Genomic DNA, 27,217 nt, shown 5'->3' on the forward strand with positions numbered 1-27,217 from the left:
CATCATCATGGATGCTCGCATAAGGTGTGGGTGGTAACCCACAGCTATGCGAGCGGCCAAAAGGCCGCACTATTAAAAAAAAAAAACGCCCTGAATCAGAGCGGGCGCTCGTTCAGAGCGTCCTGCTCTGAATCAGGCCCTCTGGACACTGAAAGTTTGCTTGTGGGATCTGATGACCATCTTTAGATACGTGTTCCGGGGGTGCGGGGGACTACCTTAAAAAATCAGGAGTCTCCCGCACCAAGTTCTGGGAGAGCAGGTAAGTATGCTGTGGGCCTGGTTCCCTACGGAACGCTATTCTGCTTATACGCACGCAGCGCAGTTGCTAATATCAGCGGTGATATGTAAATGTGTGCATTCGCATTGCGATCGCAGCCTGACATAAGGACGCCCACTGCCCTTACTCACTTCCGTATTCTAGGGTAACATAGCAAAATAATCGGTAACATCGAGTAACATCGGACCCATACGCACAGGTAAGACAGCTCTGACCTCACTCACGTATTGCTTCAGCGCACACTATGAGGCCTCAGGCTGCGTTTGGTATCGCAGCGGCTAATTTATGCACGCCCATCCAACGTCGCCCCAATGCACTGACACGCCTGTGTTCGCCCGACTATCCCCCCGTCACCACGATGCGTCTGCATCGACACAGCGATCGCAGGTTCCGATTGCATCGTCTGGTTCGCGCATGCGCACTGCAATGTGTGTGAAATAATCATCCGATTGCGTGCGTATAAGACACTGCGTTCCTTGCTGAATCAGGCCCGTAATTCTGAGGTGGGAGTAAAGCAAGTAACTGTACCTGGAAAAAGCTTGCAGCAATGTAAGGGGAGGACAAATACATTTATATCTTTGCATGCAGGGTAAATACTGGCTGCTTCTGCATGTAGCCCACAAATGCTGGGCAGCTTTACCCTTACACTGCAATGTAGCTCTGAGCTAGGACTAAAGCTTTCATCAGCAAGTCAGGTTTATGACACGCCCCTCAGATGTAGCAGTACACGCCCATCAATGTATGACACGCCCCTCAGATGTAGCAGTACATGCCCATCAATGTATGACACGCCCCTCAGATGTAGCAGTACACGCCTATCAATGTATGACACGCCCCTCAGATGTAGCAGTACACGCCCATCACATGTATGACATGCCCCTCAGATGTAGCAGGACACGCCCATCACATGTATGACACGCCCCTCAGATGTAGCAGTACACGCCCATCACATGTATGACACGCCCCTCAGATGTAGCAGCACACGCCCATCACATGTATGACACCCCCCTCAGATGTAGCAGGACACGCCCATCACATGTATGACACGCCCCTCAGATGTAGCAGAACACGCCCATCACATGTATGACACTCCCCTCAGATGTTACAGTACACGCCCATCACATGCATGATACGCCCCTCAGATGTAGCAGCACACGCCCATCACATGTATGACACTCCCCTCAGATGTAGCAGGACACGCCCATCACATGTATGACACGCCCCTCAGATGTAGCAGAACACGCTCATCACATGTATGACACTCCCCTCAGATGTAGCAGGACACGCCCATCACATGTATGATATGCCCCTCAGATGTAGCAGCACACGCCCATCACATGTATGACATGCCTCTCAGATGTAGCAGGACACGCCCATCACATGTATGATACGCCCCTCAGATGTAGCAGGACACGCCCATCACATGTATGATACGCCCCTCAGATGTAGCAGGACACGCCCATCACATGTATGATACGCCCCTCAGATGTAGCAGGACACGCCCATCACATGTATGATACGCCCCTCAGATGTAGCAGGACACGCCCATCACATGTATGATACGCCCCTCAGATGTTACAGTACACGCCCATCACATGTATGATACGCCCCTCAGATGTAGCAGCACACGCCCATCACATGTATGACACTCCCCTCAGATGTAGCAGGACACGCCCATCACATGTATGACACGCCCCTCAGATGTAGCAGAACACGCTCATCACATGTATGACACTCCCCTCAGATGTAGCAGGACACGCCCATCACATGTATGATATGCCCCTCAGATGTAGCAGGACACGCCCATCACATGTATGACACGCCTCTCAGATGTAGCAGTACACGCCCATCACATGTATGATACGCCCCTCAGATGTAGCAGGACACGCCCATCACATGTATGATACGCCCCTCAGATGTAGCAGGACACGCCCATCACATGTATGATACGCCCCTCAGATGTAGCAGGACACGCCCATCACATGTATGATACGCCCCTCAGATGTAGCAGGACACGCCCACTTTACCACCACGCTCATAGGTGCGGCTTTCACACTCTCCCTGACATGCTAGTATGTGTTTAGCAATACACAGCCTATCATATATACATATTGCAGGCCAGTGTCTTTAGTACCACAGCAGCTTACAATGCATTAGATGGAGCCCGGCAAGGGGGTCCCGACCACTCTAAGGGTCCTCCACTTTGCTCTTCTCAGAACAGTCCCTGATTCAGCAGCGGACGCAATGGTGACTGAGCGTTTATTGGCCATTGCGCAAGCGTGTAAATTACACCGCGCACACGTCGCGAATGCTTTGTGATTACGTATGTACAGAGGATCCATTCGCAAAGCCAGTGTCATGTAGTCAGGGTTTGGGGGGAGGTAAAGGGGGAGGTTAGGTAAACTCAGGCGTGTCTGATGGAACGCCATTTCATGGGCGTGCATAAATTAGCGATTGCGTTTGCAGCATGTCAGGTGAGACGGCTGTGTTTGTGGCTGGTCACAGCTCCCTTACATGCCTTTGTAACCAACCGATGTGCGCCGATGTTACTGATGTTTATGCAGAGGAGCGATGTTGGATGGATATGAGAAAGTAGCGCTGCGCGTCCTTATGCACGGGTAAGCTCTAGACGCATTGGCATATTTTCGCAGCCACGTTCCGTGCAAAATCGCAGCTGTGATTGAATTAGCGTCCGCGGCTGGATCAGGCCCTAAGCAGCGACCTTACCTTCTGTGTCTCATTCACAATATCCAGATGATGGGACGCAGGTAACGAGCGCCTTGGGTGTATCCGGAGCGACCTGCGCCATTTATTACTTGGTTGTGACGCCTTCTGTTACTCCTCAGGTGACCTGTGCCGGATCCAGTACCTGCTGGTAGTGGTGGAGGACGCGGGTGCTGTGATGGGCATAGACTTCCTAATGGCCGGCCGGTGCGACAGCCAGAGAGAGCCGCTGGTGAGGGCAGTCAGAGCCTACCATCTGCTGTGCCAGTGCATGGCGAGACCAATGGGCAGTGGCCGGCCCCGGCGGCCCATGAGAGTGGCGGTGTCAGAGCCTTTGGAGCGCTAGTAAGTATGGCGGTAAGGGCCTTGCCCTGGGTGAGGGCGTACGGGGGTGGGAGAGGGGACTGGCACTGCTCGGTGCCTGGATCACAGCCAGTGGGTGCACTGCGGTAACCATAGCGACACATGTACAGCGCAACTCAGACGCACGCGCAGGAATAACACATCGGCCGCTAATCCTGACTGAACAAGCGTTTCCTGTATGAAGTTGGCTTAGTGACGGTAAGTTACAGGATGGCTATGACGAGGTGTGTGGTGGGGCAGGTAGAAGATTCCCCATTACTCGTTATTTACTAAAGGAATAAACAAACTGCACAGTGAGCCTAAGGGCCGGATTCAATTGGCAGCGAAAAGCCGACATCGGCGAAAATTTTTCACCTGTTTTCAAAGTATCGGCGTATTCACTCGCCTAGGTGAAGACTCCATAGGCAAAAAACAGACGAAAAAGTTTCTCCAGCAAAAGGCAGGAGAAAAGAAGTGCAAACTCCATATTTTGGTGTGCAAACGTGGGGACTGGGGGCCTGATTCAGACCCGCTCGTGAGCGCATAGCTCTCGCAAGTGGGTCGATGGTCGGCCAGTGCGCACGCGCGAGCGAGAACTTCACTCGCTCTGTGGCTCGCTACAAAATGGGGCGGCTGTCGATCAACGGGGCGGCTGTCGCTGTCTGTTAGAGCAGGAAGTTCACTGGGGCTTGCGGGAACAGAGACCCTACCACAAGGGTCTCGTCGCACGCCCGATGGTCGCGATTATCGCCACCATCGCCAGGCCGCTCGCAAAAGCTGTGGGTGGTCACCCACAGCTATGCGAGCGGCCTGGACTCGGATTTTTAAAAAAAAATAATCCGCCCTGATTCAGAGCAATCAGGTCCAGGGTTCAGAACCCTTTGGACACCCCCCCCCCCCTAATGACTACTTTGGAAAAAAGAAAATATATTTTATATATAAAAAGACATGTAATTTTTGGGGCAGAAATGTAAAAAATGTTGGAAAATGGGTAAAAGAAGGGGGCCTGGTATTTTGGGAAGGGGAGGGGTGGGATGAGACAGGTGTTTTTAGGATTGCAGGAGGCTCCAGCAGGAGTATTTTTCAGTGTTTTTTTTTTTAAATCTTCACTTTAGAGACACCAGAACATACTAGCACCCATTTACATGTACCCCAAATTTATCTACGGTACTTATTTTTCTCAAAAAACCATTGCTTTCTATCATTTTTTACCATATTTATGCACATATGCCTATAACAGCCCTTTGACTCAATATAAGATCACTAAATACATTTATTAGGGCTATTAATACTCCTCTATATAGATCCCCAGGGTCAGTGAGGCTCTTTATGGGGTACAGACTGATTACCCCAAAAGATGCCGTCCTTTTCACTAGTTTCGCTATTCACTACATTCGTAATTTAATTACGGCGAAAAGCGGGGACACGCATGGAGAAAACAAACGGGCGAATGAGGCGAAAACATTGCGCTTTTTTCGCCGACCTCGGCTTTTCGCGGCTAATTGAATTTGGCCCTAAGATTTATTGTCTCATTTTAACGGCATAGATCCGTTTCCCTGCTCTCCCTAATTATCACTCTGCCCCCCCCCCCCCCCAGCCTACTCAGCAAACTCCTCCCTTCCGTGGGGGTTCAAGTCCAAGAGGAGCCGATGAGAGAGTGGTCCAGCGACGCAGCCTTCGTCTTCTCCGCCAAGTTGGTGCCAAGCTGCCACGTGTGTAAGAAAAGGAGTTTTGAAGCGACACTTGCCCCTTGGTAAGGCGAGGGGTAAAGAGCTGGCGGGCAGGGGTGAAAGGTGGTTTTCGTCCAGGTATGGTGCAAGATCTCGCAGGTATTTGGTATCGTTTGCTCTACATCCATCAACATATAATATCACTTCTTGTCACATAACATGACGCCCAGAGTTCAGACCGGGGCATTCATTGTAAGGTGCTGTGTTACTGTATACAGACCTGGGGCCTAAGATTAGCGGAGAACGGTTATGCGGCTACTGTGCGAAGACAGCTTCTGACTCACTTCATTCTGGAGTCACTTTGTATATAATCCCAGCACTGTTTTACTCTGTCCCTATAATCTGGAGTCACTTTGTATATAATCCCAGCACTGTATTACTCTGTCCCTATAATCAGGAGTCACTCTGTATATAATCCCAGCACTGTATTACCCTGTCCCTATAATCAGGAGTCACTCTGTATATAATCCCAGCACTGTATTATCCTGTCCCTATAATCAGGAGTCACTCTGTATATAATCCCAGCACTGTATTATCCTGTCCCTATAATCAGGAGTCACTCTGTATATAATACCAGCACTGTATTACTCTGTCCCTATAATCAGGAGTCACTATGTATATAATCCCAGCACTGTATTACCCTGTCCCTATAATCAGGAGTCACTATGTATATAATCCCAGCACTGTATTACTCTGTCCCTATAATCAGGAGTCACTCTGTATATAATCCCAGCACTGTATTACCCTGTCCCTATAATCAGGAGTCACTCTGTATATAATCCCAGCACTGTATTACCCTGTCCCTATAATCAGGAGTCACTCTGTATATAATCCCAGCACTGTATTACCCTGTCCCTATAATCAGGAGTCACTATGTATATAATCTCAGCACTGCATTATCCTGTCCCTATAATCAGGAGTCACTCTGTATATAATCCCAGCACTGTATTACCCTGCCCCTATAATCAAGAGTCACTCTGTATGTAATTCCAGCACTGTATTACCCTGTCCCTATAATCAGGAGTCACTCTGTATATAATTCCAGCAACTGTATTAAACTGTCCCTATAATCAGGAGTCACTCTGTATATAATCCCAGCACTGTAGTACTCTGTCCCTATAATCTGGAGTCACTAGTCTGTATATAATCCCAGCACTGTATTATCCTGTCCCTATAATCAGGAGTCACTCTGTATATAATACCAGCACTGTTTTCCTCTGTCCCTATAATCTGGAGTCACTCTGTATATAATACCAGCACTGTATTATCCTGTCCCTATAATCATGAGTCACTCTGTATATAGTACCAGCACTGTATTATCCTGTCCCTATATTCAGGAGTCACTCTGTATATAATCCCAGCACTATATTACTCTGTCCCTATAATCTGGAGTCACTAGTCTGTTAATTAACCCAGCACTGTATTACTCTGTCCCTATAATCAGGAGTCACTAGTCTGTATTACCCTGTCATTATAATCAGGAGTCACTAGTCTGTATATAATCCCAGCACTGTATTATCCTGTACCTATAATCTGGAGTCACTCTGTATATAATCCCTGCACTGTTTTATCCTGTCTTTATAATCAGGAGTCACTCTGTATATAACACCAGCACTGTATTACCCTGTCCCTATAATCAGGAGTCTCTGTGTATGTAATCCCAGCACTGTATTATCCTGTCCCTATAATCTGGGGTCACTCTGTATATAATCACTGCACTGTATTACCCTGTCCCTATAATCTGGAGTCACTCTGTATATAATCCCTGCACTGTTTTATCCTGTCCCTATAATCAGGAGTCACTCTGTATATAATCCCTGCACTCTTTTATCCTGTCCCTATAATCAGTAGTCACTCTTTATATAATACCAGCACTGTATTATCCAGGCCCTATAATCAGGAGTCACTCTGTATGTAATACCAGCACTGTATTATCCTGTCCCTATAATCAGGATTCACTATGTATATAATCCCAGAACTGTATTATCCTGTCCCTATATTCTGGAGTCACTCTGTATATAATCCCAGCACTGTATTATCCTGTACCTATAATCTGGAGTCACTCTGTATATAAATCCAGCCCATTCTTCAAACTCAATCTGGAGCCACCCAGCACTGTTTGTTAATTCCCCGTGTAATCCGGAGTCACTTCATATGTAGACCTGTTATGTCTGATGACGTCTCTCTGCCTTTAGCGATAAGTGTGGCGCGGTTCTCTACTGCTCGGAGATGTGTAAAGCGTCTGACTGGAAGAAATGCCCCTCGGATATCAGCCACGAGCACTGGTGTGAGAAGATGAAGCAGTTTATGAAGTGTGAGGACACGTTGGCGAATCTGCCATTTGGCTTCAGCAAAGGTGGGCGCTAACCAGTGGGATATTCCTGGGACATATGTGGGCCTGGGTGCCACCACCCCCCTAACCTTCTCATCCCTAATGCTCTCCATTATAGATCACAGTAAAGTCTCTATAGATGGTGTTTAAACCTTTATTCTCCTGGTCCAGGCTCCGTCTTCTTCTCATCCAATACTATATTTTCTGTTTCCTCTGTTCCCTTCTCCATCTTCCGTTTTCCATCGTTCATTCTCTGTATTTTCTTCTTTATTCTCCATCTATCTGACTCATCCCTTCATCTACTATCGCTGCTCCATGTCCTGCCTTCCTCCTCATCCATCCTATATGTTCCTGCACCATCTTTCACCCCTCTCTTGTTCTTCCAAGTCCCGGCTCCATGTCCCACATCTCTCTCTCCATCGCCTCGTCCTTATTTTATCCTTGGTCTTCTCCTCATAGAGGTGACAAGCCGCACATTTGACAAGGAGAAGTTCCTGAGTGATCGGGGTCTCACCAGAGGATACTGGACGGTGGAAAGCGTCCATCACTACTGCAGCTGCCTGCAGCTGAAGAAACCCGCCTGGGACCTAGATGGTGAGAACCTTACTGACCATCTTTTCCTCTTGTAGGAACCAGTCCTTTGTCCTTCACATAAAAAGCTGCTATGGATGTCAATCGTTATGTGTTACAGGTGGAAGAGAACGTTCTGAGCCCCTTCTGAAGGACACAGAGGTTCTTCTCAAGCAGAACTGTAAGGAAAAGCGCAAGAGCTCATTGGGTAAGCGACTGGACGGAGGTGACCTCCATATTCTCGGCCTTGTCTGCGTCACCAATCTTCCAGACCCCATCTCTTCTTCATCGGACTCTCCCGCTGTCTTCTAGTGACCTGGAAGGAGTACTATGCCTGGAGGGGCCTGAATTTAAACAATCCTGTAGCTGCTCTTCTCAGCTATCCGCTGACCATCTATCACATAATCTCCGCAATGGTTCCTCAGCACTGTGAGTATTTAGGGGGAATGGAAGGTTCCCACAAGACAGGATAGTTTTGGTGGCAAATTAAAAATGACCAATGAGAGTCATCATGTCCGGGGACTCTCGGAAAATTTAGTGACACCGACTCTTCCTTTTCCTCTAGTTCCTGAGCTGAATATCCTAAAGAAACAGTCACTGAAGATCCACATTATAGAGGCAGGACGGGAATACACAAGCATCCTACTCTTCTGGGTAAGTCGCACGCCATCTTCCCACATGGCGGAGGCCACTACATGCAAAGCCCAGGATGGGGTACAAAGTGCCAGGATGTAGATTACGGAGCTGCAGCCTGATCACAACATTATATATTTTATTTAGCAGTTACTTTATATTGCGCCAACATATTCCGAGATGGATGCTCGCTATTAACACAGCCGCTGCGACTTTGCGGGTGATTCAGAGCTGTGCGCCATATGGACAAAGCAGCAATGATAAAAAAAAATGCTAATGAAGCAGGAGGCATCAAGGTAAAAGATGCCCACTGCCAGCATTGCAGATCCAAGTGCAGCGACCTAACATGCGGCATTGGATCACCGGTCGCTGTGGCAGCAGCCATCGGCCACCTCAGCTTACTCATACTGGCCAGCTGAACTGCTCAGCCAGGGCCAGGAAGTCTGCGTTGAAGACATGGACCCTGTCCACGCCTACAAGACCGGTCCCGGTAAATCGATAATCTGCAGCCTCCTGACCACATGAAGCGGTGACGGCAAAACCCACCAGCAGTAGCATGTACCTGCGTCTTCGTTCAACCCACCTCCTATATGTAACTGTGCAAAAATAATTGAACATGGTAATTTATCGCATTGATCTCTCCTGGCAGGAACTGGCGGTGTTGATGCCCAACGTGGTGTTGGAGTTGGTCTTTGTGGGCACAGATCTCCCAGCGGAGGAGGATGAAAGAAGCTTCATAATACACAAGCAGGTGAGATGATCGGGGAGAGCGGTAAAGGGGTAATGTCCAGGGCCGGTGCTACCATTAGGCAACCTTAGGCAGCCGCTGACCACTGGAGGGCGCCGCTGAGTCTACAAAACAATAATGAATGGCATAATTCATGGCTGATTGGCATATAATGAATTTGTGGCACAGCTGTGTGGCATATTATGAATTTGCGGCAGTGTTATGAGGTACATTATGATTTTGGCGCTCTTCTGTGTGTAATATTCTATATAGTATATTATGAATTTGGGACACTGCTGTGTGGCATGTTATATTACTGGGGAGACTGGTGCGTGGCATATTATGAATAGGAGGGAGCAGGGGCGGTGGTTGAAATGTTGCCTATGGTGCCTGGAAACCTTGCACCGCCCTGGCAATGTCTGGGCCATCACCCTGTAATCTTGACGTGAAATTTTAACAACCCTACTCCTCTTCCCGCAGGAGTCCGAGGTGGTCTGCTCCGATGATACATTTACTAACGGGAGAGGAGTGCGCGGCATCCATGTCAAAGTCCACGTCCGGCCCTATCACACCCTCCAAGCGGCTAAACCGGACCTTGTGATTGGTTTGTACCATGGCAGATATTCATAAGAATAGAGAACATAAAACAAATTGGGTTACATATAGTCCATGGAAGGTGGAGGCTCAACAAGAAGATGAGGTTCCATCTCTCCAGATACTTTCCCGTTACTTCAGGTTTTTAAGTTCTGAATTTGGTGAACCCCTGAGGCACAAAGGGGTCGATTCAATTCACAGCGCTGTTTTGAGACTGAAAGGATTTCTTCCGACTAAATCTGACTAAAATACCGGCCGCGTGGCTGATTTCCAGCTTAGCGCAGCGGTGACAGTCGCGCGGCCGGGTACTTTAGTCGGAGAATGCCGGTTCTTGCGCGTAAACACCCAGGTTACGTCGCGAGAATGGTCATTCTCCAACTTAACCAATTCCCGACCAGGCAAACGGCGTGGTGAATTGAATTGCCCCCAAAGTGTCGGAGCAGCAGCAGTCAGCTCGTCCTGTTTGTGGGGATTCGGGGAGTGACTGGACGCCACACAAGATCTAAGATACAGAATATAACTTTGCCTCTCTCCTACTAGTAGCTTCTAGAAAGGAATCTGTTTTACAGGCTGGCCTGGTAATTACGATGTAGTGTATTTGTAATATCCCATGAAGCAGGTCGGTAGAGGACCTGGAATCTCGGAACGAGGTCCTTCACGGACTCTTTACGTTTCGTAACTCATTATAATGAAAGTTAAGTAATTCCTGTAGAAGGAAAGGAGAGGTGTCCACCACTTCATGCGTGTCTCCTGCTCTGGGGATATTCTAATACCAATAGTGACGGTCTCTCTGGTCAGAGGGGGTCACCGTGGTCCCGTTCTTGGATGACCTCTGCAGTAGGGTGTTTGGGGTTCTGGCTACAGGATGTTGTTGGGTGATATCATTCGGGGTCCCCACAGAGCTATCTGCGGCAATAAACTCTAGAGCACAGATTTGGGCTTTAGCCATGATGGGCGAGTTAGTCTGGCTGTGGGGTCCGGTTGGTGATTCCGGCATTTGGAAGATCACGGTAGCTGGATGTAATTGGGGCACCGGCCTCTGATGTCAGCACATGACAGAGATCTCAGCTCTGCATCCCAGAGAGATGAAGTTTGGCTGCATTGCGGCTTTCGTGTGCCCTCCAGAGATATTATGGGGTGTATTCTGGCATTACAGACAGTATATGATTTATATACAATAAAGTAATCAGGGATCAGTATATAGGAACTGTGGGATATATTATCTGCCATATAATGCAACATAGCACCTGCTAACCACCATTCCTATCACTGTCACTGCAGGTTTCAACTCTGGGTTTGGATTAAATGATACCTGGCTGAGTACCCTACCACGTCTGCAGGTATGTGACATAGTAATGCAGCAATTATCCCCTATCACATATATCTGCAGGGTGACACAGACAGAAGGGAGCTATGAGCCTGCCCCTCCCCCTGCAGGGTGACACAGACAGAAGGGAGCTATGAGCCTGTCCCTCCCCCTGCAGGGTGACACAGACAGAAGGGAGCTATGAGCCTGTCCCTCCCCCTGCAGGGTGACACAGACAGAAGGGAGCTATGAGACCGTCCCTCCCCCTGCAGGGTGACACAGACAGAAGGGAGCTATGAGCCTGTCCCTCCCCCTGCAGGGTGACACAGACAGAAGGGAGCTATGAGCCTGTCCCTCCCCCTGCAGGGTGACACAGACAGAAGGGAGCTATGAGCCTGTCTCGCCCCCTGCAGGGTGACACAGACAGAAGGGAGCTATGAGCCTGTCCCTTCCCTCCCCCTGCAAGGTGACACAGACAGAAGGGAGCTATGAGCCTGTCCCTCCCCCTGCAGGGTGACACAGACAGAAGGGAGCTATGAGCCTGTCCCTCCCCCTGCAGGGTGACACAGACAGAAGGAAGCTATGAGCCTGTCCCTCCCCCTGCAGGGTGACACAGACAGAAGGAAGCTATGAGCCTGTCCCTCCCCCTGCAGGGTGACACAGACAGAAGGGAGCTATGAGCCTGTCCCTCCCCCTGCAGGGTGACACAGACAGAAGGGAGCTATGAGCCCGTCCCTCCCCCTGCAGGGTGACACAGATAGAAGGGAGCTATGAGCCCGTCCCTCCCCCTGCAGGGTGACACAGACAGAAGGGAGCTATGAGCCCGTCACTCCCCCTGCAGGGTGACACAGACAGAAGGGAGCTATGAGCCTGTCCCTCCCCCTGCAGGGTGACACAGACAGAAGGGAGCTATGAGCCTGTCTCGCCCCCTGCAGGGTGACACAGACAGAAGGGAGCTATGAGCCTGTCCCTTCCCTCCCCCTGCAAGGTGACACAGACAGAAGGGAGCTATGAGCCTGTCCCTCCCCCTGCAGGGTGACACAGACAGAAGGGAGCTATGAGCCTGTCCCTCCCCCTGCAGGGTAACACAGACAGAAGGAAGCTATGAGCCTGTCCCTCCCCCTGCAGGGTGACACAGACAGAAGGAAGCTATGAGCCTGTCCCTCCCCCTGCAGGGTGACACAGACAGAAGGGAGCTATGAGCCTGTCCCTCCCCCTGCAGGGTGACACAGACAGAAGGGAGCTATGAGCCCGTCCCTCCCCCTGCAGGGTGACACAGATAGAAGGGAGCTATGAGCCCGTCCCTCCCCCTGCAGGGTGACACAGACAGAAGGGAGCTATGAGCCCGTCACTCCCCCTGCAGGGTGACACAGACAGAAGGGAGCTATGAGCCTGTCCCTCCCCCTGCAGGGTGACACAGACAGAAGGGAGCTATGAGCCTGTCCCTCCCCCTGCAGGGTGACACAGACAGAAGGAAGCTATGAGCCTGTCCCTCCCCCTGCAGGGTGACACAGACAGAAGGGAGCTATGAGCCTGTCCCTCCCCCTGCAGGGTGACACAGACAGAAGGGAGCTATGAGACCGTCCCTCCCCCTGCAGGGTGACACAGACAGAAGGAAGCTATGAGCCTATCCCTCCCCCTGCAGGGTGACACAGACAGAAGGGAGCTATGAGCCTGTCCCTCCCCCTGCAGGGTGACACAGACAGAAGGGAGCTATGAGCCCGTCCCTCCCCCTGCAGGGTGACACAGACAGAAGGGAGCTATGAGCCTGTCCCTCCCCCTGCAGGGTGACACAGACAGAAGGGAGCTATGAGCCTGTCCCTCCCCCTGCAGGGTGACACAGACAGAAGGGAGCTATGAGCCTGTCTCTCCCCCTGCAGGGTGACACAGACAGAAGGGAGCTATGAGCCTGTCCCTTCCCTCCCCCTGCAGGGTGACACAGACAGAAGGGAGCTATGAGCCTGTCCCTCCCCCTGCAGGGTGACACAGACAGAAGGGAGCTATGAGCCTGTCCCTCCCCCTGCAGGGTGACACAGACAGAAGGGAGCTATGAGCCTGTCCCTCCCCCTGCAGGGTGACACAGACAGAAGGGAGCTATGAGTCTGTCTCTCCCCCTGCAGGGTGACAGAGACAGAAGGGAGCTATGAGCCTGTCCCTTCCCCTGCAGGGTGACACAGTGACACAGACAGAAGGGAGCTATGAGTCTGTCCCTCCCCCTGCAGGGTGACGCATACAGAAGGGAGCTATGAGCCTGTCCCTCCCCCTGCAGGGTGACACAGACAGAAGGGAACTTTGAGCCTGTCCCTCCCCCTGCAGGGTGACACAGACAGAAGGGAGCTATGAGCCTGTCCCTCCCCCTGCAGGGTGACACAGTGACAGAAGGGAGCTATGAGCCTGTCCCTCCCCCTGCAGGGTGACACAGACAGAAGGGAGCTATGAGCCTGTCCCTCCCCCTGCAGGGTGACACAGACAGAAGGGAGCTATGAGCCTGTCCCTCCCCCTGCAGGGTGACACAGACAGAAGGGAGCTATGAGCCTGTCCCTTCCCTCCCCCTGCAGGGTGACACAGACAGAAGGGAGCTATGAGCCTGTCCCTCCCCCTGCAGGGTGACACAGACAGAAGGGAGCTATGAGCCTGTCCCTTCCCTCCCCCTGCAGGGTGACACAGACAGAAGGGAGCTATGAGCCTGTCCCTCCCCCTGCAGGGTGACGTAGACAGAAGGGAGCTATGAGCCTGTCCCTCCCCCTGCAGGGTGACACAGACAGAAGGAAGCTATGAGCCTGTCCCTCCCCCTGCAGGGTGACACAGACAGAAGGGAGCTATGAGCCTGTCCCTCCCCCTGCAGGGTGACACAGACAGAAGGGAGCTATGAGCCCGTCCCTCCCCCTGCAGGGTGACACAGACAGAAGGGAGCTATGAGCCTGTCCCTCCCCCTGCAGGGTGACACAGACAGAAGGGAGCTATGAGCCTGTCCCTCCCCCTGCAGGGTGACACAGACAGAAGGGAGCTATGAGCCTGTCTCTCCCCCTGCAGGGTGACACAGACAGAAGGGAGCTATGAGCCTGTCCCTTCCCTCCCCCTGCATTGTGACAAAGACAGAAAGGAGCTACGAGCCTGTCCCTCCCCCTGCAGGGTGACACAGACAGAAGGGAGCTATGAGCCTGTCCCTCCCCCTGCAGGGTGACACAGACAGAAGGGAGCTATGAGCCTGTCCCTCCCCCTGCAGGGTGACACAGACAGAAGGGAGCTATGAGCCTGTCTCTCCCCCTGCAGGTTGACACAGACAGAAGGGAGCTATGAGCCTGTCCCTTCCCTCCCCCTGCAGGGTGACACAGACAGAAGGGAGCTATGAGCCTGTCCCTCCCCCTGCAGGGTGACACAGTGACACAGACAGAAGGGAGCTATGAGTCTGTCCCTCCCCCTGCAGGGTGACACAGACAGAAGGGAGCTATGAGCCTGTCCCTCCCCCTGCAGGGTGACACAGACAGAAGGGAGCTATGAGCCTGTCCCTCCCCCTGCAGGGTGACACAGACAGAAGGGAGCTTTAAGCCTGTCCCTCCCCCTGCAGGGTGACACAGAAGGGAGCTATGAGCCTGTCCCTCCCCCTGCAGGGTGACACAGACAGAAGGGAGCTATGAGCCTGTCCCTCCCCCTGCAGGGTGACACAGACAGAAGGGAACTATGAGCCTGTCCCTCCCCCTGCAGGGTGACACAGACAGAAGGGAGCTTTGAGCCTGTCCCTCCCCCTGCAGGGTGACACAGAAGGGAGCTATGAGCCTGTCCCTCCCCTTGCAGGGTGACACAGTGACAAGGGAGCTATGAGCCTGTCCCTCCCTCTGCAGGGTGACACAGACAGAAGGGAGCTATGAGCCTGCCCCTCCCCCTGCAGGGTGACACAGACAGAAGGGAGCTATGAGCCTGCCCCTCCCCCTGCAGGGTGACACAGACAGAAGGGAGCTATGAGCCTGTCCCTCCCCCTGCAGGGTGACACAGACAGAAGGGAGCTATGAGCCTGTCCCTCCCCCTGCAGGGTGACACAGACAGAAGGGAGCTATGAGCCTTTCCCTCCCCCTGCAGGGTGACACAGAAGGGAGCTATGAGCCCGTCCCTCCCCCTGCAGGGCGACACAGTGACAGAAGGGAGCTATGAGCCTGTCCCTCCCCCTGCAGGGTGACACAGACAGAAGGGAGCTATGAGCCTGTCCCTCCCCCTGCAGGGTGACACAGACAGAAGGGAGCTATGAGCCTGTCTCTCCCCCTGCAGGGTGACACAGACAGAAGGGAGCTATGAGCCTGTCCCTCCCCCTGCAGGGTGACACATACAGAAGGGAGCTTTGAGCCTGTCCCTCCCCCTGCAGGGTGACACAGAAGGGAGCTATGAGCCTGTCCCTCCCCTTGCAGGGTGACACAGTGACAGAAGGGAGCTATGAGCCTGTCCCTCCCCCTGCAGGGTGACACAGACAGAAGGGAGCTATGAGCCTGTCCCTCCCCCTGCAGGGTGACACAGACAGAAGGAGCTATGAGCCTGTCCCTCCCCCTGCAGGGTGACATACAGAAGGGAGCTATGAGCCTGTCCCTCCCCGTGCAGGGTGACACAGACAGAAGGAGCTATGAGCCTGTCCCTCCCCCTGCAGGGTGACACATACAGAAGGGAGCTATGAGCCTGTCCCTCCCCCTGCAGGGTGACATAGACAGAAGGGAGCTATGAGCCTGTCCCTCCCCTGCAGGGTGACACAGACAGAAGGAAGCTATGAGCCTGTCCCTCCCCCTGCATGGTGACACAGACAGAAGGGAGCTATGAGCCTGTCCCTCCCCCTGCAGGGTGACACAGACAGAAGGGAGCTATGAGCCCGTCCCTCCCCCTGCAGGGTGACACAGACAGAAGGGAGCTATGAGCCTGTCCCTTCCCCTGCAGCGTGAACACAGACAGAAGGGAGCTATGAGCCTGTCCCTCCCCCTGCAGGGTGACACATACAGAAGGGAGCTATGAGCCTGTCCCTCCCCCTGCAGGGTGACACAGAAGGGAGCTATGAGCCTGTCCCTCCCCTTGCAGGGTGACACAGTGACAGAAGGGAGCTATGAGCCTGTCCCTCCCCCTGCAGGGTGACACAGACAGAAGGGAGCTATGAGCCTGTCCCTCCCCCTGCAGGGTGACACATACAGAAGGGAGCTATGAGCCTGTCCCTCCCCGTGCAGGGTGACACAGACAGAAGGAGCTATGAGCCTGTCCCTCCCCCTGCAGGGTGACACAGACAGAAGGGAGCTATGAGCCTGTCCCTCCCCCTGCAGGGTGACACAGACAGAAGGGAGCTATGAGCCTGTCCCTCCCCCTGCAGGGTGACACAGACAGAAGGGAGCTATGAGCCTGTCCCTCCCCCTGCAGGGTGACACAGACAGAAGGAAGCTATGAGCCTGTCCCTCCCCCTGCAGGGTGACACAGACAGAAGGGAGCTATGAGCCCGTCCCTCCCCCTGCAGGGTGACACAGACAGAAGGGAGCTGTGAGCCTGTCCCTCCCCCTGCAGGGTGACACAGACAGAAGGGAGCTATGAGCCTGTCCCTCCCCCTGCAGGGTGACACAGACAGAAGGGAGCTATGAGCCTGTCTCTCCCCCTGCAGGGTGACACAGACAGAAGGGAGCTATGAGCCTGTCCCTTCCCTCCCCCTGCAGGGTGACACAGACAGAAAGGAGCTATGAGCCTGTCCCTCCCCCTGCAGGGTGACACAGACAGAAGGGAGCTATGAGCCTGTCTCTCCCCCTGCAGGTTGACACAGACAGCAGGAAGCTATGAGCCTGTCCCTTCCCTCCCCCTGCAGGGTGACACAGACAGAAGGGAGCTATGAGCCTGTCCCTCCCCCTGCAGGGTGACACAGTGACACAGACAGAAGGGAGCTATGAGTCTGTCCCTCCCCCTGCAGGGTGACACATACAGAAGGGAGCTATGAGCCTGTCCCTCCCCCTGCAGGGTGACACAGACAGAAGGGAGCTATGAGCCTGTCCCTCCCCCTGCAGGGTGACACAGACAGAAGGGAGCTATGAGCCTGTCCCTTCCCCTGCAGGGTGACACAGACAGAAGGGAGCTATGAGCCTGTCCCTCCCCCTGCAGGGTGACACAGACAGAAGGAAGCTATGAGCCTGTCCCTCCCCCTGCAGGGTGACACAGACAGAAGGGAGCTATGAGCCTGTCCCTCCCCCTGCAGGGTGACACAGACAGAAGGGAGCTGTGAGCCCGTCCCTCTCCCTGCAGGGTGACACAGACAGAAGGGAGCTGTGAACCTGTCCCTCCCCCTGCAGGGTGACACAGACAGAAGGGAGCTGTGAGCCTGTCCCTCCCCCTGCAGGGTGACACAGTCAGAAGGGAGCTATGAGCCTGTCTCTCCCCCTGCAGGGTGACACAGACAGAAGGGAGCTATGAGCCTGTCCCTTCCCTCCCCCTGCAGGGTGACACAGACAGAAAGGAGCTATGAGCCTGTCCCTCCCCCTGCAGGGTGACACAGACAGAAGGGAGCTATGAGCCTGTCCCTCCCCCTGCAGGGTGACACAGACAGAAGGGAGCTATGAGCCTGTCCCTCCCCCTGCAGGGTGACACAGACAGAAGGGAGCTATGAGCCTGCCCCTCCTCCTGCAGGGTGACACAGACAGAAGGGAGCTATGAGCCTGTCCCTCCCCCTGCAGGGTGACACAGACAGAAGGGAGCTATGAGCCTGTCCCTTCCCTCCCCCTGCAGGGTGACACAGACAGAAGGGAGCTATGAGCCTGTCCCTCCCCCTGCAGGGTGACACAGTGACACAGACAGAAGGGAGCTATGAGTCTGTCCCTCCCCCTGCAGGGTGACACATACAGAAGGGAGCTATGAGCCTGTCCCTCCCCCTGCAGGGTGACACAGACAGAAGGGAGCTATGAGCCTGTCCCTCCCCCTGCAGGGTGACACAGACAGAAGGGAGCTATGAGCCTGTCCCTCCCCCTGCAGGGTGACACAGAAGGGAGCTATGAGCCTGTCCCTCCCCTTGCAGGGTGACACAGTGACAAGGGAGCTATGAGCCTGTCCCTCCCCCTGCAGGGTGACAGAGACAGAAGGGAGCTATGGGCCTGCCCCTCCCTCTGCAGGGTGACACAGACAGAAGGGAGCTATGAGCCTGCCCCTCCTCCTGCAGGGTGACACAGACAGAAGGGAGCTATGAGCCTGTCCCTCCCCCTGCAGGGTGACACAGACAGAAGGGAGCTATGAGCCTGTCCCTCCCCCTGCAGGGTGACACAGACAGAAGGGAGCTTTAAGCCTGTCCCTCCCCCTGCAGGGTGACACATACGGAAGGGAGCTATGAGCCTGTCCCTCCCCCTGCAGGGTGACACAGAAGGGAGCTATGAGCCTGTCCCTCCCCCTGCAGGGTGACACAGACAGAAGGGAGCTATGAGCCTGTCCCTCCCCCTGCAGGGTGACACAGTGACAGAAGGGAGCTATGAGCCTGTCCCTCCCCTTGCAGGGTGACACAGACAGAAGGGAGCTATGAGCCTGTCCCTCCCCCTGCAGGGTGACACATACAGAAGGGAGCTATGAGCCTGTCCCTCCCCCTGCAGGGTGACACAGACAGAAGGAAGCTATGAGCCTGTCCCTCCCCCTGCAGGGTGACACAGACAGAAGGGAGCTATGAGCCTGTCCCTCCCCCTGCAGGGTGACACAGACAGAAGGGAGCTATGAGCCTGTCCCTCCCCCTGCAGGGTGACACAGTGACAGAAGGGAGCTATGAGCCTGTCCCTCCCCTTGCAGGGTGACACAGACAGAAGGGAGCTATGAGCCTGTCCCTCCCCCTGCAGGGTGACACAGACAGAAGGGAGCTATGAGCCTGTCTCTCCCCCTGCAGGGTGACACAGACAGATGGGAGCTATGAGCCTGTCCCTTCCCTCCCCCTGCAGGGTGACACAGACAGAAAAGAGCTATGAGCCTGTCCCTCCCCCTGCAGGGTGACACAGACAGAAGGGAGCTATGAGCCTGTCCCTCCCCCTGCAGGGTGACACAGACAGAAGGGAGCTATGAGCCTGTCCCTCCCCCTGCAGGGTGACACAGACAGAAGGGAGCTATGAGCCTGTCTCTCCCCCTGCAGGTTGACACAGACAGAAGGGAGCTATGAGCCTGTCCCTTCCCTCCCCCTGCAGGGTGACACAGACAGAAGGGAGCTATGAGCCTGTCCCTCCCCCTGCAGGGTGACACAGACAGAAGGGAGCTATGAGCCTGTCCCTTCCCTCCCCCTGCAGGGTGACACAGACAGAAGGGAGCTATGAGCCTGTCCCTCCCCCTGCAGGGTGACACAGACAGGAGGGAGCTATGAGCCTGTCCCTCCCCTTGCAGGGTGACACAGACAGAAGGGAGCTATGAGCCTGTCCCTCCCCCTGCAGGGTGACACATACAGAAGGGAGCTATGAGCCTGTCCCTCCCCCTGCAGGGTGACACAGACAGAAGGAAGCTATGAGCCTGTCCCTCCCCCTGCAGGGTGACACAGACAGAAGGGAGCTATGAGCCTGTCCCTCCCCCTGCAGGGTGACACAGACAGAAGGGAGCTATGAGCCTGTCCCTCCCCCTGCAGGGTGACACAGTGACAGAAGGGAGCTATGAGCCTGTCCCTCCCCTTGCAGGGTGACACAGACAGAAGGGAGCTATGAGCCTGTCCCTCCCCCTGCAGGGTGACACAGACAGAAGGGAGCTATGAGCCTGTCTCTCCCCCTGCAGGGTGACACAGACAGATGGGAGCTATGAGCCTGTCCCTTCCCTCCCCCTGCAGGGTGACACAGACAGAAAGGAGCTATGAGCCTGTCCCTCCCCCTGCAGGGTGACACAGACAGAAGGGAGCTATGAGCCTGTCCCTCCCCCTGCAGGGTGACACAGACAGAAGGGAGCTATGAGCCTGTCCCTCCCCCTGCAGGGTGACACAGACAGAAGGGAGCTATGAGCCTGTCTCTCCCCCTGCAGGTTGACACAGACAGAAGGGAGCTATGAGCCTGTCCCTTCCCTCCCCCTGCAGGGTGACACAGACAGAAGGGAGCTATGAGCCTGTCCCTCCCCCTGCAGGGTGACACAGACAGAAGGGAGCTATGAGTCTGTCCCTCCCCCTGCAGGGTGACACATACAGAAGGGAGCTATGAGCCTGTCCCTCCCCCTGCAGGGTGACACAGACAGAATGGAGCTATGAGCCTGTCCCTCCCCCTGCAGGGTGACACAGACAGAAGGGAGCTATGAGCCTGTCCCTCCCCCTGCAGGGTGACACAGACAGAAGGGAGCTATGAGCCTGTCTCTCCCCCTGCAGGTTGACACAGACAGAAGGGAGCTATTAGCCTGTCCCTTCCCTCCCCCTGCAGGGTGACACAGACAGAAGGGAGCTATGAGCCTGTCCCTCCCCCTGCAGGGTGACACAGACAGAAGGGAGCTATGAGTCTGTCCCTCCCCCTGCAGGGTGACACATACAGAAGGGAGCTATGAGCCTGTCCCTCCCCCTGCAGGGTGACACAGACAGAAGGGAGCTATGAGCCTGTCCCTCCCCCTGCAGGGTGACACAGACAGGAGGGAGCTATGAGCCTGTCCCTCCCCCTGCAGGGTGACACAGAAGGGAGCTATGAGCCTGTCCCTCCCCTTGCAGGGTGACACAGTGACAAGGGAGCTATGAGCCTGTCCCTCCCCCTGCAGGGTGACACAGACAGAAGGGAGCTATGGGCCTGCCCCTCCCCCTGCAGGGTGACACAGACAGAAGGGAGCTATGAGCCTGCCCCTCCCCCTGCAGGGTGACACAGACAGAAGGGAGCTATGAGCCTGTCCCTCCACCTGCAGGGTGACAGACAGAAGGGAGCTATGAGCCTGTCCCTCCCCCTGCAGGGTGACACAGACAGAAGGGAGCTTTAAGCCTGTCCCTCCCCCTGCAGGGTGACACATACAGAAGGGAGCTATGAGCCTGTCCCTCCCCCTGCAGGGTGACACAGACAGAAGGGAGCTATGAGCCTGTCCCTCCCCCTGCAGGGTGACACAGTGACAGAAGAGAGCTATGAGCCTGTCCCTCCCCTTGCAGGGTGACACAGACAGAAGGGAGCTATGAGCCTGTCCCTCCCCCTGCAGGGTGACACAGTGACAGAAGGGAGCTATGAGCCTGTCCCTCCCCCTGCAGGGTGACACATACAGAAGGGAGCTATGAGCCTGTCCCTCCCCCTGCAGGGTGACACAGACAGGAGGGAGCTATGAGCCTGTCCCTCCCCCTGCAGGGTGACACAGAAGGGAGCTATGAGCCTGTCCCTCCCCTTGCAGGGTGACACAGTGACAAGGGAGCTATGAGCCTGTCCCTCCCCCTGCAGGGTGACACAGACAGAAGGGAGCTATGGGCCTGCCCCTCCCCCTGCAGGGTGACACAGACAGAAGGGAGCTATGAGCCTGCCCCTCCCCCTGCAGGGTGACACAGACAGAAGGGAGCTATGAGCCTGTCCCTCCACCTGCAGGGTGACAGACAGAAGGGAGCTATGAGCCTGTCCCTCCCCCTGCAGGGTGACACAGACAGAAGGGAGCTTTAAGCCTGTCCCTCCCCCTGCAGGGTGACACATACAGAAGGGAGCTATGAGCCTGTCCCTCCCCCTGCAGGGTGACACAGACAGAAGGGAGCTATGAGCCTGTCCCTCCCCCTGCAGGGTGACACAGACAGAAGGGAGCTATGAGCCTGTCCCTCCCCCTGCAGGGTGACACAGACAGAAGGGAGCTATGAGCCTGTCCCTCCCCCTGCAGGGTGACACAGTGACAGAAGGGAGCTATGAGCCTGTCCCTCCCCCTGCAGGGTGACACAGACAGAAGGAAGCTATGAGCCTGTCCCTCCCCCTGCAGGGTGACACAGTGACAGAAGGGAGCTATGAGCCTGTCCCTCCCCTTGCAGGGTGACACAGACAGAAGGGAGCTATGAGCCTGTCCCTCCCCCTGCAGGGTGACACAGTGACAGAAGGGAGCTATGAGCCTGTCCCTCCCCTTGCAGGGTGACACAGACAGAAGGGAGCTATGAGCCTGTCCCTCCCCCTGCAGGGTGACACAGTGACAGAAGGGAGCTATGAGCCTGTCCCTCCCCCTGCAGGGTGACACATACAGAAGGGAGCTATGAGCCTGTCCCTCCCCGTGCAGGGTGACACAGACAGGGTGATAGAGTAGTTACATGACTGGTATATACGTTGCTGCTGTATTTCAGGCTCTGCGGGCCCCGGCCTATTTCTCGGATTGCTCTCAGTACAGCTGTGAGGTGGATGGGCAGGTGGTTGCCACAGCAACAGGTGGGACGGTCAGCCCTCCGGTACTGAACCCATTTCGCTCACCCCTGAGAATCGCAGCCACTGATAACTACATGCCGTGGTGAGTAACCGGAACCCTTTATAACGGATTGGACGCTGCTCCCAGTCCCTATCCCATGCTAGGATTCCATTATCAAAATAAGCCCCTGCCGGCCACTGATTTGCTAAAACATCTTCCATCCTCTCAGAAACATCCTCTTTTGGGCGCAGCTCGCATTTCTTTTCTTTTTAAATATGCAAATTAGGATTTTTCAGCCAAAGTTAGCACACTTGGGAGCTATGTATTGTGCAAACCCTGATGGGAGCTGTCAGTCTCGCTCCTTATGTAACCAGAATGGCATGAAATACTATAGATGTGCTCAGTTCATGTATTCAGACATATATCTGTATTCCCCGCAATCTAATCAAAGTCCTGCGCGTTCCATGACATCTGGGTGCGACGCATTTCTCTAACTATCCCATAACGGCTCCTGTAACACCTTTAATCCCAACTACCCCGATTGGCGGAACTTGAAAGAGGCGGAGCTGTGCCAAACGGTGCGCTTGATTAGTTGAAAAATGGGTGGAGTTTGGGCAGATCAGGGCGGAGCTTATTTGGTTCCAATTCTGCCTGTACAAATATTAGATCAGTCAGAGAATAATTACAAGTGATTATATAATAACGCATAATAGTATATAATAGCCAATGACATAGAGCTTATAGTGTCCTATTATCTACCTGTATCCCAGGTACAACAACGCGTTCCTCTTCTACCTGGTCTACAAATCTACTCAGAACAACCCAAAGAAACGCAATGGCCAAGTGCCCGTCGAACCGGTCCAGGCTCCGCCTCCCGAAACCACCGCTGAAACCCCCATGCGTAGGAAGAAGAAGCAGAACGGGCGTAACCAATGTAGGAAGCACAAATAAGGCAGTTGTCTGTGGTTACCGTGAATAAACAGCTATAACATCTCGTTTTATGTATATTTATTTATGCTAACTATAGATCGCGCAACAGCTATGTCTTGGTACATAGGGAGAACTCATCTTCACATATTAATTGCATTAACAGATATTAAACAGAAAAGAAATATGCCCACGCTCGGTTTTACCCATATCATACATGGTACCAGCAGCGTGGCAATATCTTTGCCATAATGTATACAAAACAGAGAAACTGCCGATAGCAAAAGTTTTTCTGTTTTGTATACACTAAATGTTGACATGTAAGAAGGTCGACATGTAGAAATGGTCGACATGGTCAACATGACGACAGTTATGAAAAGGTGACGCGTCTTATAGACATGCCCCCTTTTCAATGACCACGCCCACTTATTGAAGGCGTGCGCGGAAGTGCCCTCTCTAGTCGGAGCTAGAGTGAACACTATGTACCTGTCAACCTTCTTACATGTCGACCTTCAGTGTGTCGCACTTTTGTCCCTGTCGACCAATTGACTGTCTAACATCTGTGTCAACAGGGTCAAAATGACGACACAAACATTGTTGACACAAAAATGGTCGACGCATGTTTTTTTTTTGGAAAGGTTAGGGTTAGGAACCAGGAAGGAGGGTTAGGGATAGGCACTAGAATGGACGGTCGGGGTTAGGCACCAGGAGGGAGAGTTAGGGTTAGGCACTTACCAGAGGGTTAGGGTTAGGCACTAGAAGAGACGGTCGGGGTTAGGCACCAGGAGGGAGGGTTAGGGTTAGGCACTAGAAGGGACGGTCGGGGTTAGGCACCAGGAGGGAGGGTTAGGGTTAGGCACTAGAATGGACGGTCGGGGTTAGGCACCAGGAGGGAGGATTAGGGTTAGGCACTAGAAGGGACGGTCAGGGTTAGGCACCAGGAGGGAGGGTTAGGGTTAGGCACTAGAATGGACGGTCGGGGTTAGTCTAACATCTGTGTCAACAGGGTCAAAATGACGACACAAACATTGTTGACACAAAAATGGTCGACGCATGTTTTTTTTTTGGAAAGGTTAGGGTTAGGAACCAGGAAGGAGGGTTAGGGATAGGCACTAGAATGAACAGTCGGGGTTAGGCACCAGGAGGGAGAGTTAGGGTTAGGCACTTACCAGAGGGTTAGGGTTAGGCACTAGAAGAGACGGTCGGGGTTAGGCACCAGGAGGGAGGGTTAGGGTTAGGCACTAGAAGGGACGGTCGGGGTTAGGCACCAGGAGGGAGGGTTAGGGTTAGGCACTAGAATGGACGGTCGGGGTTAGGCACCAGGAGGGAGGGTTAGGGTTAGGCACTAGAATGGACGGTCGGGGTTAGTCTAACATCTGTGTCAACAGGGTCAAAATGACGACACAAACATTGTTGACACAAAAATGGTCGACGCATGTTTTTTTTTGGGAAAGGTTAGGGTTAGGAACCAGGAAGGAGGGTTAGGGATAGGCACTAGAATGAACAGTCGGGGTTAGGCACCAGGAGGGAGAGTTAGGGTTAGGCACTTACCGGAGGGTCAGGGTTAGGCACTTACCGGAGGGTTAGGCACTAGAAGAGACGGTCGGGGTTAGGCACCAGGAGGGAGGGTTAGGGTTAGGCACTAGAAGGGACGGTCGGGGTTAGGCACCAGGAGGGAGGGTTAGGGTTAGGCACTAGAATGGACGGTCGGGGTTAGGCACCAGGAGGGAGGGTTAGGGTTAGGCACTAGAATGGACGGTCGGGGTTAGGCACCAGGAGGGAGGGTTAGGGTTAGGCACTTACCGGAGGGTTAGGGTTAGGCACTAGAAGGGACGGTCGGGGTTAGGCACCAGGAGGGAGGGTTAGGGTTTGGCACTTACCGGAGGGTTAGGGTTAGGCACTAGAAGGGACGGTCGGGGTTAGACACCAGGAGGGAGGGTTACGGTTTGGCACTTACCGGAGGGTTAGGGTTAGGCACTAGAAGGGACGGTCGGGGTTAGGCACCAGGAGGGAGGGTTAGGGTTAGAAACAAAAAAAATGTTGACTAGTTTTGTGTTGACCTTTTGACCATGTCGACCAGTTTTACCTGTCAACCATCAGTGTGTCGACCTTTTGTCCCTGTAGACCAATTGACTGTCTAACGTGGTGTCTATCTAGACATTGTCAACTTTTTTACTGTAGATCTTTCAATCCAAACCCAAGAGCGGGGTAAGTGACCACCGGGTTCGGCTGCGCTGTGACATGGTGCTTTTAGTTGTCCCCTGCCAAACACACAGACACACGACCCGTAACATCTACCTGAGGTTTTTTAATCATTTGAAACTTATTTAAGGTCCCCCTTTCCTCTGTCCCTAAGCTAAATTCTCACCCACAGATAAACAATTTTCCATAATAATCTACAGACCCCTCGTCACAATCACAGACCTATATCTGCCCCACATCTGCTCTAGGGGTCTCATTACCCTGATACATACACAGCTCGAACCCCGTGGAGGACCCTGAATGGAGGTGGGTATCACATATGGCAGAGACACTGGAGGAGGACGAATGGACAGATATAGAGGAAAACATGGCCAGTACTGTACCTTAGCTCCATCTGTAGATAAAGGGCCTCATTCAGAGGCAGTCGCAAGAAGCGAGCGCTCTCTCTCTGAATGAGGGTGGCCGCTTCTATTTTTTAGTGCCGCCTCCTGGTCGCTAGCTAAGCTGTGGGTCACCACCCACAGCTTAGCGACCGACCAGGGTGATGGTCGCGATGGTCAAGACCATCGCGGCCATTGGGGTTTGCGACGAGACCCTAAGGTTGGGTCTCGGCAACCGCAAGCCCCAGGGAGCTTCCTGCTCTGATCGAGCAGGAAGCTTCCCACTGACATCACTGCTGATGTCAGTGCGGCCGCCCCGTTCCTTAAGGAACGCCTCCGTTTGTGAAACCACCTCTCCCTGCTACGCCTACAAAACAGGGCGAGCTGTCGATCAACATCGACAGCCGGCCCTTTTGTAGTGCGCTCCGGAGCGAGAGAGTTTCTCTCTCGCTCCATGGCTTGCGCATGCGCAGTTCGGCCGCTGCGCGTGCGCAGGGCCTAAACATCGACCCGGTTGCGAGCACTCAGCACTTGCGACCGAGTCTGAATGAGGACCAAAGTCCCAGACAATCAGCTCCTAACTGCCATTTCACCCATGTCATAGGCTGTGTTTTAAAACTTACAGTTAGGAGCTGATTGGTTGGGACTTTGCCTCCATTCACTTTATCTTCATCCAAAGCTTAGTAAATAGACCCCTTAATGTGCCCGTGCTCCTCTGCACCCTCTAGAGCAGAGATGGGGAACCTCCTGCCCGAGGGCCGTATAAGACCCCCGGAATCATTTGGTCTGGCCCTCTGAGCTTTTATCTGCTAGCCTCATCTACCTACAATGTCACCCTGCAGCCAGAATCTATGCAACAGGGCCGCCTGGAGTGTCCTTAGGATGCTCCTGGCATTGCTGTAATCACTGGCGATTGTGGTCCTGCCCCCGTGTGATGTCACATGGAGGGGGCGTGGCCTACACCAGGCCCGCAAATAATGTTATATATATCAAAATGGCCCTCGGCAGAAAAAAGGTTCCTCACCCCTGGTATAGAGCGTCTGTTTGAGAAATGACACTTGGAAGCTGATTGGCTGGAGCACCATGTATCATACGTAACAGGTTTTATCACTGGGTGTGAATTATAAAACTTGTTGATAAATGAGGCCTGAAAACACCCGTTATCATCGATATATCTGCCGCAGTCCCCCCATTTCCAGCAGCAGAAGCTGCCCCCA

General features: G+C 53.8%; 1 protein-coding gene across 1 annotated transcript in view; it reads left to right on the plus strand.

Moving 5' to 3' along the window:
- ZMYND15 (zinc finger MYND-type containing 15) overlaps nt 1-23,456 on the plus strand; it is a 47,044-nt gene extending 23,588 nt beyond the window's left edge. Inside the window, exons 3-14 of the mRNA XM_088463906.1 lie at nt 3,124-3,346; nt 4,941-5,096; nt 7,269-7,429; nt 7,865-7,999; nt 8,097-8,183; nt 8,288-8,404; nt 8,541-8,629; nt 9,258-9,359; nt 9,816-9,939; nt 11,211-11,269; nt 22,433-22,593; nt 23,262-23,456. Coding sequence (XP_088320032.1) covers nt 3,124-3,346; nt 4,941-5,096; nt 7,269-7,429; nt 7,865-7,999; nt 8,097-8,183; nt 8,288-8,404; nt 8,541-8,629; nt 9,258-9,359; nt 9,816-9,939; nt 11,211-11,269; nt 22,433-22,593; nt 23,262-23,442 — 1,595 coding nt within the window. The 3' untranslated portion in view covers nt 23,443-23,456. The remainder of the gene's footprint in view (nt 1-3,123; nt 3,347-4,940; nt 5,097-7,268; nt 7,430-7,864; nt 8,000-8,096; nt 8,184-8,287; nt 8,405-8,540; nt 8,630-9,257; nt 9,360-9,815; nt 9,940-11,210; nt 11,270-22,432; nt 22,594-23,261) is intronic.
- Nucleotides 23,457-27,217: the final 3,761 nt, after the last annotated feature.

This window comes from Taudactylus pleione, unplaced genomic scaffold (assembly GCF_031769625.1).
Source record: "Taudactylus pleione unplaced genomic scaffold, aTauple2 ptg001495l, whole genome shotgun sequence".
In the NCBI taxonomy this organism is placed as follows: Eukaryota; Metazoa; Chordata; class Amphibia; order Anura; family Myobatrachidae; genus Taudactylus; species Taudactylus pleione.